Below are 15,047 nucleotides of genomic sequence, written 5' to 3'. Positions count from 1 at the left end.
GAGAAAATGTTTGCAATCTATCCATCTGAAAAAGGTCTAATATCCCGAATCTACAAGGACCTTAAACAAATTTACAAGAAAAAAACAAACAACCCCATCAAAGAGTGAGCAAAGGACATGAACAGATACTTCTCAAAAGAAGACATTCATGCAGCCAACAAACATATGAAAAAAAGCTCAACATCACTGATCATTAGAGAAATGCAAATTTAAATCACAATGAGATACCATCTCATGCCAGTCAGAATGGCAATTATTAAAGTCAAGAAACAACAATAGATGCTGGTGAGGCTGTGGAGAAATAGGATTGCTTTTACACTGTTGGTGGGAATGTAAATTAGTTCAACCGTTGTGGATGACAATGTGGCGATTCCCCAAAGACCTAGAACCAGAAATACCATTTGACCCAGCAATCCCATTACTGGGTATATACCTAAAGGGATACAAATCATTCTATATTATAAAGATACATGCATGTGTATGTTCATTCCAGCACTATTCACAATAGCAAAGACATGGAATCAACCCAAATGCCCATCAATGATAGACTGGATAAAGAAAATGTGGTACATATACACGATGGAATACTGTGCAGCCATAAAAAGGAGTGAGATCATGTCCTTTACAGGGACATAGATGGAGCTGGAAGCCATTATCCTTAGCAAACTAATGCAGGAACAGAAAATGAGATACCACATCCTCTCACTTACAAGTGGGAGCTGAGCAATGAGAACACATGGACACAGGGAGGGGAACAACACATACTGGGGGTTGTTGGCAGAGGGGAGGGGGAGGGAGATCATCAGGATAAATAACTAATGGATGCTGGGCTTAATATCTAGGTGATGGGTTGATAGGTGCAGCAAATCACCATGGCACACGTTTACCCTATGTAACAAAACTGCACATTCTGCACATGTATCCCGGAACATTAAAAAAAAAAATTAAAACAACCAAGCAGACAAACACTTCAGTAGATTGAAGACAGGCTGTGCTCATCTGTTGTGTTGCTATAAAGAAAAACCTGAGGCTGGGTAATTTATAAAGAAAAAAGGTTTAATTGGCTTACAGTTCTGCAGGGTGTACAAGCATGGTACCAGCATCTGCTCAGCTTCTGGTGAGGTCTCAGAGCTTTTACCCATGGTTGAAGGTGAAGCAGGAATAGGCACGTCATATGGCAAGAGAGCAAGAGAGAGAAGCGTAGAGGTCCCAAACTTTTTTTTTTTTTTTTTTTTTTTTTTTTGAGATGGAATCCCACTCTGTTGCCCAGGCTGGAGTGCAGTGGCGTGATGTTGGCTCACCACAACCTCCGCCTCCTGGGTTCAAGTGATTCTCCTGCCTCAGCAACCCGAGTAGCTGGGACTACAAGCGCACGCCACCATGCCCGGCTAATTTTTGTATTTTTAGTAGAGACGAGGTTTCACTATGTTGGGCAGGCTGATCTCGAACTCCTGACCTCGTGATCTGCCTGCTTCAGCCTCCCAAAGTGCCGGGATTACAGGCATGAGCCCCAAACTCTTTTAAACAAGCTGATCTCTCATCAACTGAGTGAAAACTCTCTTATCACCAAGGGGATGATACTAAACTGTTCCTGAGGGATCAGTATCCATGACCCAGTAACCTCCCACCAGGATCCCACCTCAGACACTGAGGATCACATTTCAACATGAGATTTGGAGGGGACACACATCCAAACCATATCACAGGCTCTATAATTTACCGCAGTAAAGCCGTGGGCCTTGAGAACTTCTGTCTCCGCAAACTGAGTTATGTCCTTCTCTCAGCGGTTTCTTACTTTATGGACTCGGGATGTTCCTTTCAGAGTTCTTTCAGTGGCACTCCTAGAGCTTTTTTTGTTTGTTTCTTTTTAAACAGTTTTTCAGTCTATGGAGGTTGTCAGCTTTAAATGAGCAAGATGGAGAGGGTAAAAATTGCCAGAAAAAAATAATTGGAAGAGTATTGGGTTACAGGCAGAACAGAGTGCTGGTCTCCCGCTTGGTGGCAGGCAATGGCCCAGTGTCATTCAAAGACATTCTTTTGAAGGAGTCATTCTTTTGTTGACCTTGGCAGAGACCAAACACTTTCCTGAAATAATCTTTCTTTTTTGTGGCTCTAGCCAGTTACTGTTTCAATGTGAAAGTAAAAGCTTGAACTGGAGAGGTGAGGAACAGTGGGGAGAAAATAATGGAGACCCCTAAAGAGAATCAGCAAGTCCTTGCCCAAATAGAAATAAATTTCCTATTATTTTTCTCTGCCTTTCAGGCAACCTTCACTGTGTTTTCATCATTGTGCTTCCCGAGGGGGCTTATTGTTTTGTTAGAAGTCACTTGATAGACACACAGCAAAGGCTATTTGCATTTGGAGGTCCCTAAATTATTCTTTGGTTTGCTAAAGATAGATGCATGTCTGTCATTCACATCTGTAGTTTTAGTTTGTAAAGGTCTCAATTTCAACAGGAAGTTCTTTTCCTTAAGTGATTTCCCTAGATTCTGATTTGAGAATTAAGTTACTTCAAGAAATAGATGAGGTTCATGATCTAGGAGACCTGGATTCAGGTCTCAACCTTAGCTACATTTATAAAATGGTCTGGTTATAGCTTTAATTTATTCACAATTTAAAATTAATTATAAACATTAAATTAAACATTTTTAGTTTATAAAACTTACAAAATAGTGTTTAATCTCAATGACGTTATACAGTTTGTCCACTTGGTGGCATCCAAATATTGAGGCACCATTTGCTTTAAACCTGTAATTCACCTTTTAACACTTCAGGGCTTTACACAATTATGTATTACTATTTTAAATTATAATCATGAAGACTATATAGAAAAATGTAAAATTGTGATATAAAAATGTGTAGAATATAAATGTACATGTATTTGCAATTATACAGTATATAATCGTGTATAGAGTGATGATCATTATCTAGAGTATGTATGAGTACAGATACAAATGGAAAGGAAATAAGCAAAAATGAAAATGTTAGTTTTTCTCCAAAATTTCTTAAGTGATTTTTTGCTTTTGTTTTGTTTTATTCCCCAGCTTAAGTTAAGTTAGTTTTCTCAAACATTTCTAAATCATTTTTGGTTTTGTTTTTATTTTTTCCAGCTTTATTGAGGTGTATGTAATTTCTACACATAAAATTCATGCATTTTAAGGGGAGAGTTTGGTGAATTTTGGTAGTTGTTTACAGTTGTGTAACCATTGCCACAATCAAAATATAGTTCTATCACCCTAAAAAGTATTCTCATACCCCTTTCCCATAAATCGTTTTTTCTTCCCCTTGGCCACAGGCAACCAGTGACCTACTTTCTGTCATCGTTTTATGGTTTTTTTAGAATTTCATATGGATGAAATCATGCAGTGGTATATAGTCTTCTGTGGCTGGCTTTACTTTGCATAACGTTTTTGAGAGCCATTCCTATTGTTGCATGCATTAATATTTTGTTCCTTTTTATTGACTTGTATTCCACATTGTGGGTAAACCACAATTTGTTTATCCATTATCAGTTGATGGACATTTAGTTTGTTTCCACTTTGGGCCTACACAAATCTTTTTTTTTTTTTTTTTTTTTTTTGAGACGGAATCTCACTCTGTCGCCCAGGCTGGAGTGCAGTGGCGCAATCTCGGCTCACTGCAAGCTCTGCCTCCCGGGTTCACGCCATTCTCCTGCCTCAGCCTCTCCGAGTAGCTGGGACTACAGGCGCCCGCCACCACGCCCGGCTGATTTTTTTTTTTTTTTTTTTTTTTGTATTTTTAGTAGAGACGGGATTTCACCGTGGTCTCGATCTCCTGACCTCGTGATCCGCCCGCCTCGGCCTCCCAAAGTGCTGGGATTACAAGCGTGAGCCACCGCGCCCGGCCCACAAATCTTTGTAGACATAATTTTTCCTTTTTCTTGGGTAAATACCTGAGAATAGTATTGCTGGGTTGTAATAAGTGTATGCTTGACTCTTAAATGCTTTTTAAAATTTATTAATAAAAAATCAGTGATTTAAAAGACACTAATTTTTGCCAAGCAGATCAGAACAGATGGAAAAAATACGGTAGATTGAGTTTAAATAAGCTGTCATTAGAATGCTTGTAATACAGCCTATCTAGAAGGCAACTGGACAATCACTTATAGAGGCTTAAAATTACTCATACCTTTTGACTTAGTTTTTCTGTTCTTAGGAATTTACCACAGAGAAATAATCACATAAATACACAAAGATTTGTATACAGTAATGCTCACTAAAGCTTCTAGATTATCGTAAAATATTGGAAACAACTCAAATATTTAGCCTTGGGACATTAATTATGTAAAAACAATAATCTCAAAGAACTAACTCCATTCAGGTATTACAACTTCCATTTTTAAAGTTGAAGAACTCGGAAAATTGCTTACATATAGTATTAAGAAGAAAACAGCCAGATAGAAAATTTTACAAGTGTGTGCGTGTGTTCTTATACGTATTTGCATAAGGAAAAAACTATAAGGCGATGTAACAAATTTTCAGTAGTGGTTGTATTTGGGTGGTAGGTAATCTAGACTCTTGATTTGAAAAAAAATTTATCTTTTCCTAATATCTGAGTCATTAAATTTACCCGCCCCCCCCAAAAAAAAGGGATGCCTTTGGGAGGCCAGTGTGGAAAAGATGCAGTCTGTTAGAGAAATGGGCTCGGGACTGGAGGTCAGGAGAGACAGAGGTCTCAGCCTTAGCTACAGGGACCTTAACAAATCACCTTTGGGGCTTTATTTCATGTATTGGTAAAAGAAAGGGTTCAACAAAATTAGATGGTTTCAAATCATGTTCTGAGACCTCACAGGCTACAGTGGTTGGGTGCCTAGTTATTTGTCCTTGCAGCAACTCAAGCAAGGTTTTGGGGTGTAATGCCTGTTTTGGGGTTTAGTGATTAGAATCCCACGGAAACCCTAGGACTTTTACTGTTTTTTCTTTTTTAAATGAGTTCCACTGTTTGCAATCCTATGATTTCTTGGTGCTGCTTTGTAATAGACAAACGCTAGAGATCAAGGTAGAGAAAAGGACAGATCAACCAAGGATTAACTCAGAATCTTATCTGCATTTGCCATTTATTCTCTTACCAAATTTGTAGTTTAATGAGGCCTATTTATTTTGCCTTTCATTTTCATTTGAGGTCTTGTGCCTATCTTTTCTTTTTGTGCTTCCCCACTTTCCTCTTTTATCTCTTTCTTTTTCTTTTTTCTTTTCTTTTTTTTTTTTTTTTTTTTTTGAGATGGAGTTTTGCTCTTGTTGCTCAGGCTGGAGTGCAATGGCATGACCTCGGCTCACTGCAACCTCCGCCTCTCGGGTTCAGTCAGTTCTCCTGCCTCAGCCTCTGGAGTAGCTGGCATTTCAGGCATGCGTCACCACACTCAGCTAATTTTTGTAGTTTTAGTAGAGATGGTGTTTCACCATGTTGGCCAGGCTGGTCTTGAACTCCTGACCTCAGGTGATCCACCCGCCTCTACCTCCCAAAGTGCTGGGATTACAGCCGCAAGCCACTGCACCCAGCCTCTTTGTTTTAAATACAGTTGTTAGTGTGTGGTCATTTAGCAGAACAAAATTGATGGATTAACTTGAAGGAAAGTTTCCACAAAAATTCAATATGTTAATTACATTAAATATACATGCATTTATTAGAAATCTGTAATTATGGAAAGCTAGAGCAATTGTCTTGATCTGGAGCCATGGTCCTCAAACTTCACTATGCATCAAAATTGCTTTTTGGTGGGCTTCTTAAAGCATAGTTAGCAAGGCCCCACTCATTACTTTCTGATTAATTAAATCTGGGGTGGGGCCCAAGAATTTGTATCTCTAACAAACATGCTTCGGTGATGTTGATGCTGTGTTCTGGGGACCACACTTTGAGAACCATTGATACACAGAGAACAAGGGTAAGAAAGGAGATAATTTTTGCTAGTTTTGATTTTTTTACACCTGACATGCAAACACTACCTATAATCTTTTTTTTTTGGAGACAGAGTCTTGCTTCTTCACCCAGGCTGGAGTACAATGGCGCAATCTTGGCTTGCTGCAACCTCTGCCTCCTGGATTCAAGCAATTCTCCTGCCTCAGCCTCCCAAGTAACTGGGATTACAGGCACATGCCAGCACACCCGGCTAATTTTTGTGTTTTTAGTAGGGACGGGGTTTCACCATGTTGACCAGTCTGATCTCAAACTCCTGACCCCAAGTGATCCACCTGCCTCTGCCTCCCAAAGTGCTGGGATTACAGGTGTGAGCTACCGCACCTGGCTGCTATAGTCTTAAAGATATTTTTATAAATCAGTTATGAAAGGCATGGTTAAAATACATCCACATATGGTTGCACAACCTTGTGAATATTCTGAAAAACACTAAACTATACACTTTAAAGTGGTGACTTTTGTGGTACGCAAAGTCTGTCTCTGTCTTAAAAAATACATGTAAAATTTTTGTATTCCCTTTTCCCATTTGTAACCATATTCCAATTATTCAGCCTATTCTCACTCCCACTGCTCAAATGTTTGCTTTAAAACAACAACGAAAGAAGAAGATGAAGAACATTTATTTAGTTTCTACTTCTTATAGGAAAGGAGGGAGAAAAGGGAATTTCCAATGGTTAATGTTCCAATCAGCACTTTTGGAACCAATTACGGGTGGGAAGGGAGTGTAGAAGGTTAACATACCTAAAACGCAATTTGGGACTTAGCTGCACATTTCTCTACAGAGTTAACACTGTATCCTGGTGAGTTGACTGTGGAAGTTCATTAGCTTTGTGCATTTTAATGTTCGTATTCTATGAAGCCTCCCAGACTACTGCAGCGCAATGGATATAGCAGTGCAATGCAGAACTACTTGGCCAAACCAGATTGCATTGGCTAAACTAGGGAGGGGAGCATCCTGTAAAATGCTATATATTTATTTGCACATGCATGTGGCTAGCAGCCTACCTGTTTCTGAACTAAGAACTCCTGTTGTCATGTGCATGTTTCTGGCATGACGCTGGATGTGTGTGCTGTTATTCAAAGACCAAGAGACTACAGACTCTCTCTCTCTCTACCTTCCCCAGCTAGAATGGGCACAGGGAATTATCCAGCTGGGAGTCTCAACTCTGGAACCTAATGCTCCGTTTTTGTCTCCATAATGAACCCTGGTCCTGTTCCTGTGGCTGTGCTGGGCTGTGTTAGCCACTTTTAACAATTCTAATTCTGCCTAAAGACCTTGGTCTATTTGTTCTTTTGGAGTTGTGGCTTTTAAAAAACCTTAGTGGTTTTATTTGTCTTTCTCTTCATTTTATCTTCTTCACTTTGTAATTTATTTTTACCTGCTGCGAACATTTATATGAACATGTTTCAAAAGAGCAGAGTGACCTGCCTTACATAGGAGGCATACGCACATGGCTAAATTGAGCTTCCTTTTTACTTGCTAGACAATTTCTGTGGGTCACCTTCTTGAAGCCTGTTAATGTGCAGTTATTCTGTCTGTCCTTTGCAAAGCTTTTATGATGGACACAGCTTTCTGTTTATCAGGATTAGAGAGAGAGAGAGAGAGAGACAGATTCCTTGATGTCTGTGTTCATGATTTCTGTGAACCGCATGTTGAGTCTCTCTTTAGCCTAGGCAGAGAAAATCTTTTCCTGCCATTATAGCAGAAGAAGAAGGGAAAATAATCACCTCCTTTTCTTCCTTCAGAAACGTGACTCACTTATCTTTTTTATCAAAAATGTCATAGACTACCTCATAGAACTAAGAAAAAATGTGAATGGGTCAAGGAAAGAATTCAATTAATAGTATATTTGAATCACTGACTAGTTTCTTTCCTCCCCATTTCCCTTGGCAGCCAATGCTGATGCTGACATACTGACACTTGCCTCTCTTATTGTATAGGTACTGCTGAGTGACTTGAAAACTACCAAGTATTCAATAAATACACTTTGAAAACAACTGTACTTATAGACCCAAAGGGGAAATTCTGAATATCTTATAACCGAAGTTGTAAGATAACAGTATCCTTAGTTATAGCTGCAGCAAGAAAGAGATAGGAAATCGAGCAGGGAAAAACCATCTATGATTATGCCCAAATCCAAAATTTTCCAGTGGATATGCTTAGTTTGGCCCTAGGACTGGTCTAGACAAGTGCCTTGGAGAGCTCCCAAAATGCCCATATGTAGTCTGCGAGGTTTTCAGTGTCCCCGGGATAATAGGATTATGCTGATCAGAAATAATTACCGCACACCATTAAGCAGGCTTTCTTTTCATTTCGGTTTTGTTCTCTTCTCTCTTTTTCTCCCCCGTCTTTTCTTTTCAATCTCTGGCCTAAAATGAAATTGCCAGGAACTGCAGCTGTCCTTGATTCAGTGGCGGACAACACTCTCTGCTCTTGGAGCTCCCAGAGGCCATGCCTTAAAATCAGCTTCGGGACTTTTCAAGAATAGTCTTACTAGGCCCCACCTTCAAATAGTCCTTTTTTTTTTTTTTTTGAGACAGAGTCTCACTCTGTTGCCCAGGCTAGAGTGCAGTGGCACAATCTCGGCTCACTGCAACCTCTGCCGCCCAGATTCAAGCGATTCTCCTGCCTCAGCCTCCTGAGTAGCTGAGACTACAGGCACCCACCACGCCTGGCTAATTTTTGTATTTTTAGTAGAGACAGAGTTTCACTATCTTGGCTGGACTGGTCCTGAACTCCTGACTTCGTGATCCACCTGCCTCGGCCTCCCAAAGTGCTGGGATTACAGGCGTAAGCCACTGCGCCCGGCAAAGATTCTTAACTGAATCTATGGTGAGGCCTGGGCATGACTACTCTTAAAAAATTCAACAGTTAATTTTGAGGTATGATGTGGGCATCTGAACTTCGTAAACTCTTCAAATAAATCTGATGTGTGCTATGATGTTGAGAAGCACCCCCAGGAATGCTGGGAACAGAGGTAGTATCACAAGACAGAGATCTAACTCTAAGATATCCCAGCGCTGTCTATGCCGTGTTACATGGCATAGATTGCACCAGCAGCCCAGCCTGCCTTCCCCTCCACTTGTGCCTCCATGCTCTTGTTCTCTCCTTCCTCTCCCCATCGTCCATTCTTGTTTTCCTTTTAGGTCACCGGCACATTAAATCATCTGTAGACCCTGGGGGAGTCCCCATTCTTCTCTGCTGAGTTTGCTTTCCCTTAAATTGAGGATTGGGCTAACTCTTTGGGTAATTGAGCAAGTAATTGGCATATTGGATACAGTTCATGTTTTTCAAAGTAGTAGGGTGAGAGGGACCACATGCCTATAACCACTGTCTTCTCTCCATTCCTGAATCCTAATCTTTAACATCGTATGGGAAATCATTAATTAAGAAACTCATTCTTTCCAACACTGCTTACTAATCAAGCATTAAGAAAATATTCTTGTCTCTTTGATTTAAAAAGGAGGCTGAGATTATACAGTATATCTATATTACCATGTGCACATGATTACATCCAAACCTTACTCACGTTCCCTTGCACACGCCTAACACACCAATGCCAGAGGAGCTCAATGCCAGATGGGCTTATGTTCATATGTCTTTTTATGGTGAAACTGCTCTAGTATAAGCCCTGGTAGGCTTTCTGTCTAAATAACTAAGATGTACATTTTTGATAAAATGGTTTTATTTTTTAAGAGATGCCAGTACATTATAGAAAACAACTTCTGGTATAGCTGAAGTTTTGGTAACTATAAGTTGTTATGAATTTATTATTTTATGAAAACTTTGGAATCATTCTGTAAAGTTATTTTTTAAAATGGTACCATAAGGATTCTTATTAAAATTTCATATATAATACATATGGAAAATACTTATATTTTTATGCTATTAAATATTTATATCCAGGAGCATGGGGCTTTTCTGTTTTTATTAAGGTCTTGTTTTATGTTCTTCAATAAAATGGTATAGTTATCTTCTGAAAGGTCTTGTACCTTTCTTGATAAATTCATTTCTAGATACACTTTAACAGCTTTAATGAGGCGTGATTTGCCTTATAGATTGTGCAGCCATCCCCATAAATCAATTTTAAGACTTGTCCACTCCCACAAAAAGTTGCTTCATGCCCATTACCACTAACTCCTACTCACATCCCCAGCCCTAGGCAACCACTGATCTGTCTCTATAGATTTGCATTTTTTGGACATTGGATCTAAATGGCATCATGCAATATGTAGTGTTTTGCATCTGGCTTCTTTTAGTTAGCATAATGTTTCTGAGGCTCATCTGTATCTGTATTGTAGCATGTATCAACAGTTTGATCCTTTTTATTGCTGAATAATATTCTATTGTATGGCTCTATCAAATTTCTTTATTCATTCAGCAGCTGATGGATGTTTGGATTGTTTCCAGATTTTGCTATTATAAATAATGCTGCCATGAGTATTTGTAGACAAGTTTTCTTTATGGCATATGCTTTCATTTCTCTTGTGTAGATTCCTGGGAGTGAAATTGCTGGGTTGAACAATCAGTTTATGTTTATCTTTTTAAGAAACAGCTGTTTTCCAAAGCAATGTGCTGTTTTACACTCTAAGAAGCAATGTATGAGGCTTCCAGTTTCTCTACATCATCACCAGCATTCACTAGTGATGTCTTTTTATTATAGTCATTCTAGTAAGTCTAACTGCATAACAAAGGACCCCAAAACTTAGTGGCTTAAAATCAAACATTATTCCACAATTTCTGTGGGTACAGAATCCAAGTGTCCTAGGTCCTCTGGCTTTCAGATTTCAAACAAAGCTACAATCAAGGTGTTGGCTGTGGCTGTGGTCATCTTGGGTTGATTGGGGGTCGGGGGAGAATCTGCTTTCAAACTCACTCAAGCGGTTGTTGGTAGGATTCAGTTCCGTATGGGCTGTTGTACTGAGGGCCTCAGTTCCTCACTGACTGTGGGCTGAAAGCCTCCCTCAGTTCTTTGCCACGTGGGCTTCACCACAGGATGGCTCACAACAGGGCAGCTGGCTTCCATCAGAGTGACCAATCTGAGAGGGCAAGAAAGTATGAGCAAGACTGAAGCCAGAGTCTTTTTATAACCTAATCTAGAAATGACAGCCCACTACTTAGAGGCTGTCTACCACATTTGTTGTGGTTTTAATTTGCATTTCCTTAATGACTCAATGATGTCAAGCATCTTTTCGTGTGCATATTAGCCATTCACATACGGTCCTTGATGAAGTATCTGCTCAAGTTTTTGCCTGTTTAAGAAATTACATTGTTTACGTAATTATTGAGTCATGAGTCTGTTACATATTCTGGAAACAAGTTCTTTATTTGATATTTGATGTGTCAATTGTATTTTCTATTGCTGTGATAACAAATTACCACAAGCTTAGCAGTTTAAATCATCCGAAATTATTTTCTTAGAGTTCTGTAGACTAGAAATATTGTAGAGGCCTCCCTGGGCTAGAATCCAGGTGTCAGCTGGTGCACTCTTTTCTGGAGGCTCTACGGGAGAAACTGTTTCCTGCTTATTTGGGTTGTTGGCAGAACTCAGTACTTTGCATTGTAGGATCAGCGTCCCCATGTTCTTGCTTGCAAACTTGCGACCTTGTAAACTAAAGGTCAATCCCAGCTTCTAGAGAACGCTCCATTCTTTAGTTCTTGGTCTCCTTTCCTCATATTCAAAGCTGCATCAGTGCCAACAGGTCGAGTCCTTTGCATGTTGCATTTCTCTAACCTTTCTTCCTTCTTGAATCCCCCTCATCACAGTCAGGAAAGATTCTCTGCTTTTAAGGACGCATATGATTAGATTGCACTCACTGAGATAATACCGGGTAATATCCCTATCTCAAGGTCTAATTTTTTTTTTTTTGAAATGGGGTCTCACTCTGTCACCCAGGCTGCAGTGCAGTGGCACGACCTTGGCTCACTCACTGCAACCTCTCGGGCTCAAATGATTCTCCCACTTCAGCCTCCAGAGTAGCTGGGACCACAGGGGTGCGCCACCATGCCCCGCTAATTTTTTGTATTTTTGGTAGAGACAGAGTTTCACCACGTTGCCCAGGTTGGTCTCAACCTCCTGAGCTCAAGCGATCTGCCCACCTCGGCCTCCCAGAGTACTAGAATTACAGGCGTGGGCTACTGCACCCAGCCAAGGTCTTTAATCTTAATCTCACCTATACATCTCTTTACCATGTGAGGTAATACATTCACAGATTCTAAGAATTAAGACGTGAACATTTAGGGGGGTGTTATTCTGACTACCATACAAGTATTTTCTCCTAGTTTATGGCTTGTCATTTCATTTTTTTTTTCTTTTTTTTTTTTTTAGAGACAGAGTCTCGCTCTGTCACCCTGGCTGGAGTTCAATGGCGCAATCTCGACTCACTGCAACCTCCGCCTCCCAGGTTCTAGCAATTCTCCTGCCTCGGCCTCCCGAGTAGCGGGATTACAGGTGCACACTACCATGTCCAGCTAATTTTTTGTATTTTAGTAGAGATGGGGTTTCACCACGTTGCCCAGGCTGGTCTCGAACTCCTGAGCTCAGACAATCCACCCGCCTTGGCCTCCCAAAGTGCTAGGATTACAGGCATGAGCCACTGCACCCGGCTGTCATTTCATTTTCTTATTGATATCCTTTGAAGAACAAAAGTCTTTAATTTTTATGAAATCTGATTTCTTGTTTCTTTTGTACGTCATGCTTTTGGTGTTGTATCTAAGAATACTTTGCCTAACCCCAAGGTCCTGAAAATTTTTTTATATTTTCTTCTAGGAATTTTTATAGTATTAGTTCTTTAATTTAGATTTGTGACCTATTTTCAGTTGATTTTTATATATGGTGCTAGGTAAGGACCTAAGTTTTGTTTTTTGTTTTTTTTGTTTGTTTGATTGTTTTTGGCATGTGGATATACAATTATCCCACTATGATTTGTTGAAAGACTCTCCTTTTGAGGATTTTTTTCTGGACAATTATTATCTAAAGTGTGTTGTTGCTTTAGGGTCACAGTATGCTTGTGTGTGTCTGTTACCATGTCACTGTGGTCCTCCGCTGAGTGCCCTTAGGGGACTAGAATCTTTCCAATAAATCACATTTGAGATCATATGAGTCAGCGTGCAGTGTAGCCCACACTTGAGAGTGTGAATTTATGTGCACAGTCACTTTGCTCTGGGTGGAAGTAGGTTATAGTTGACTTACTTTCTCTGTGCTTGTTCCTACGGCCCCCCTTTTCATATGTTGCTTGATCTCCCTATTCCTGCTTGGTGCTTACACATCTCAGACCCTTTAGCCAAACCCTTGCCAATAACAGTATTTTGGTTCTCAGTTCTGTTCCCTCTGGTTGTGGAGCCTTTGAATAAAAATGCACACAGCTAGTCAGTGGGATTTAGCTGGAAAAGATGACCTTCCAACCTCACGTCAACGTCTGGCTCCTCAAACAGTAGGTTGGCAGTAAGGCAGGGAAGTTGTTTTCCCATTTCTCACTGAGCAGATTGTGAATATTTCCATATGGATTTTCTATTATTAATGTTGCTCCGATTCTTTGTTTTAAAATTAAAATTCTGAATGTGGAAAAAAGAGACTCTCCTTTCTTCCATTGAATTGTTTGGACACCTGTGTTGAAAATCATTGGCTATAATTGTAAGAATTTATTTGTGAACGCTCAATTCTCTTCCATTGATACGTATGCCTATCCTTGCATCAATATCACACTGTCTCCTTTTCTAGGTATTCTAAAGTTTTTGTTACTATTAGGAATGGAGTTAAGGTTATTTTGAATCTAAAATATTCACTCAATAATAGACACTAGGGTCTCTACTACAGGGGAAGGGAGGGAGGATGGCAAAGGTTGAAAAACCAACTTTTGGGTACTATGCTCATTACTGGGGTGACAGGATTATTCATATCTTGAGCCTCAGCATCGTGTGATATACCCATGTAACAAACCTGCACATGTATGTCCTCAATCTAAAATAAAAGCTGAAATAATTTTTAAAAATTAATAAATAAAATATTAACTCAGAACTGTTTTCCTTAGACTCATTAATATTTAATATATTAATATTAATTACAGATTAATATTTAATCTGTAATTAATATTTAATCTATTGATTAATTTAATTTAATCATTAATCTATTATAAAATTGTCTTGGTCTTGGATTAAAAAGAAAATACAACTTTTATGCCTAAACTAGGTAACCTAAAATTGCTTTGAATCTACTAAATTCTATCTTGTAGGACTATGTTGCAAAGATATCAGAGATGTTAGTGTACCTGTGTTTAGTGTACATTAAATGTCTTAATGAATAGCTTTTAGTTTGTGCTTTGAATTTGAACAGGTTATTGTTATTACTATATATTCACATTCCCTTTGCACAAGTAACATTTCCAAAGCTCTGATCATTCTTATTCCTTTCAGATCAACCTCTAGAATCCCGTAGACTCTGCAACAAGCCAATTCAGAGCTTGCCCAACATGGACACCATTTTTAGTGAGGCCCTCTTGAAGATGCGGAGGCAGCACCCTGGGTGTCTTGCACAGGAGGCTTGTGTCCGTGCAGTGCAGGCTGCTGTGCAGTATCCCTATGAAGTGGGCATCAAGAAGGAGGAGGAGCTGTTTCTATATCTTTTGCAATCAGGGCAGGCTAGAGCCCTGCAATATGCTTTCTTAGCTGAAAGGAAAGCAAATAAGTGGTCAACTCCCTCCGGAGCATCGTGGAAAACAGCATCAGCACGGCCTGTGTCCTCGGTTGGTGTTGTCGGTAAGAGCATGGGGGTAACAAACGGAATCCTCCAAATCTGCTCATGTAATGTGCTACCATTTGCTTAGGGCTACCGGATGCTAGGTTTCACATAAGACACATTACTTGTGTTAGCTAAGCTAATTCTCACACCGCCCCATGAGCTCTCTTCTTTAATATGAGAGGCCTAGAGACACCAGCCTTCTCAACAGTGAGCTAAACACGAGTAGGGTGAAAGTCTAACCCTAGGTCTGACTCCAGACTGGGAATGTTTTATTCTTTTTTTTTTTTGAGACAGAGTCTTGCTCTGTCACCCAGGCAAGAGTGGAGTGGCACAATCTTGGTTCACTGCAACCTCCACCTCCTGGGTTCCAGTGAT

The 15,047-nt window shown here is 39.8% G+C and overlaps 1 protein-coding gene across 3 annotated transcripts in view; it reads left to right on the top strand.

The window, feature by feature from the left end:
* Positions 1 to 15,047, top strand: part of EHHADH (enoyl-CoA hydratase and 3-hydroxyacyl CoA dehydrogenase) — a 94,562-nt gene that overhangs the window by 65,585 nt on the left and 13,930 nt on the right. For all 3 annotated transcript variants that reach the window (XM_058426168.1, XM_032171821.2, XM_058426167.1), the window contains exon 6: positions 14,348 to 14,689. In XM_058426168.1, coding sequence (XP_058282151.1) covers positions 14,348 to 14,689 — 342 coding nt within the window. The remainder of the gene's footprint in view (positions 1 to 14,347; positions 14,690 to 15,047) is intronic.

This window comes from Hylobates moloch, unplaced genomic scaffold (assembly GCF_009828535.3).
Source record: "Hylobates moloch isolate HMO894 unplaced genomic scaffold, HMol_V3 SCAFFOLD_13, whole genome shotgun sequence".
NCBI classification, from domain to species: domain Eukaryota; kingdom Metazoa; phylum Chordata; class Mammalia; order Primates; family Hylobatidae; genus Hylobates; species Hylobates moloch.
This window is presented reverse-complemented; position numbering and strand designations above follow the sequence as displayed.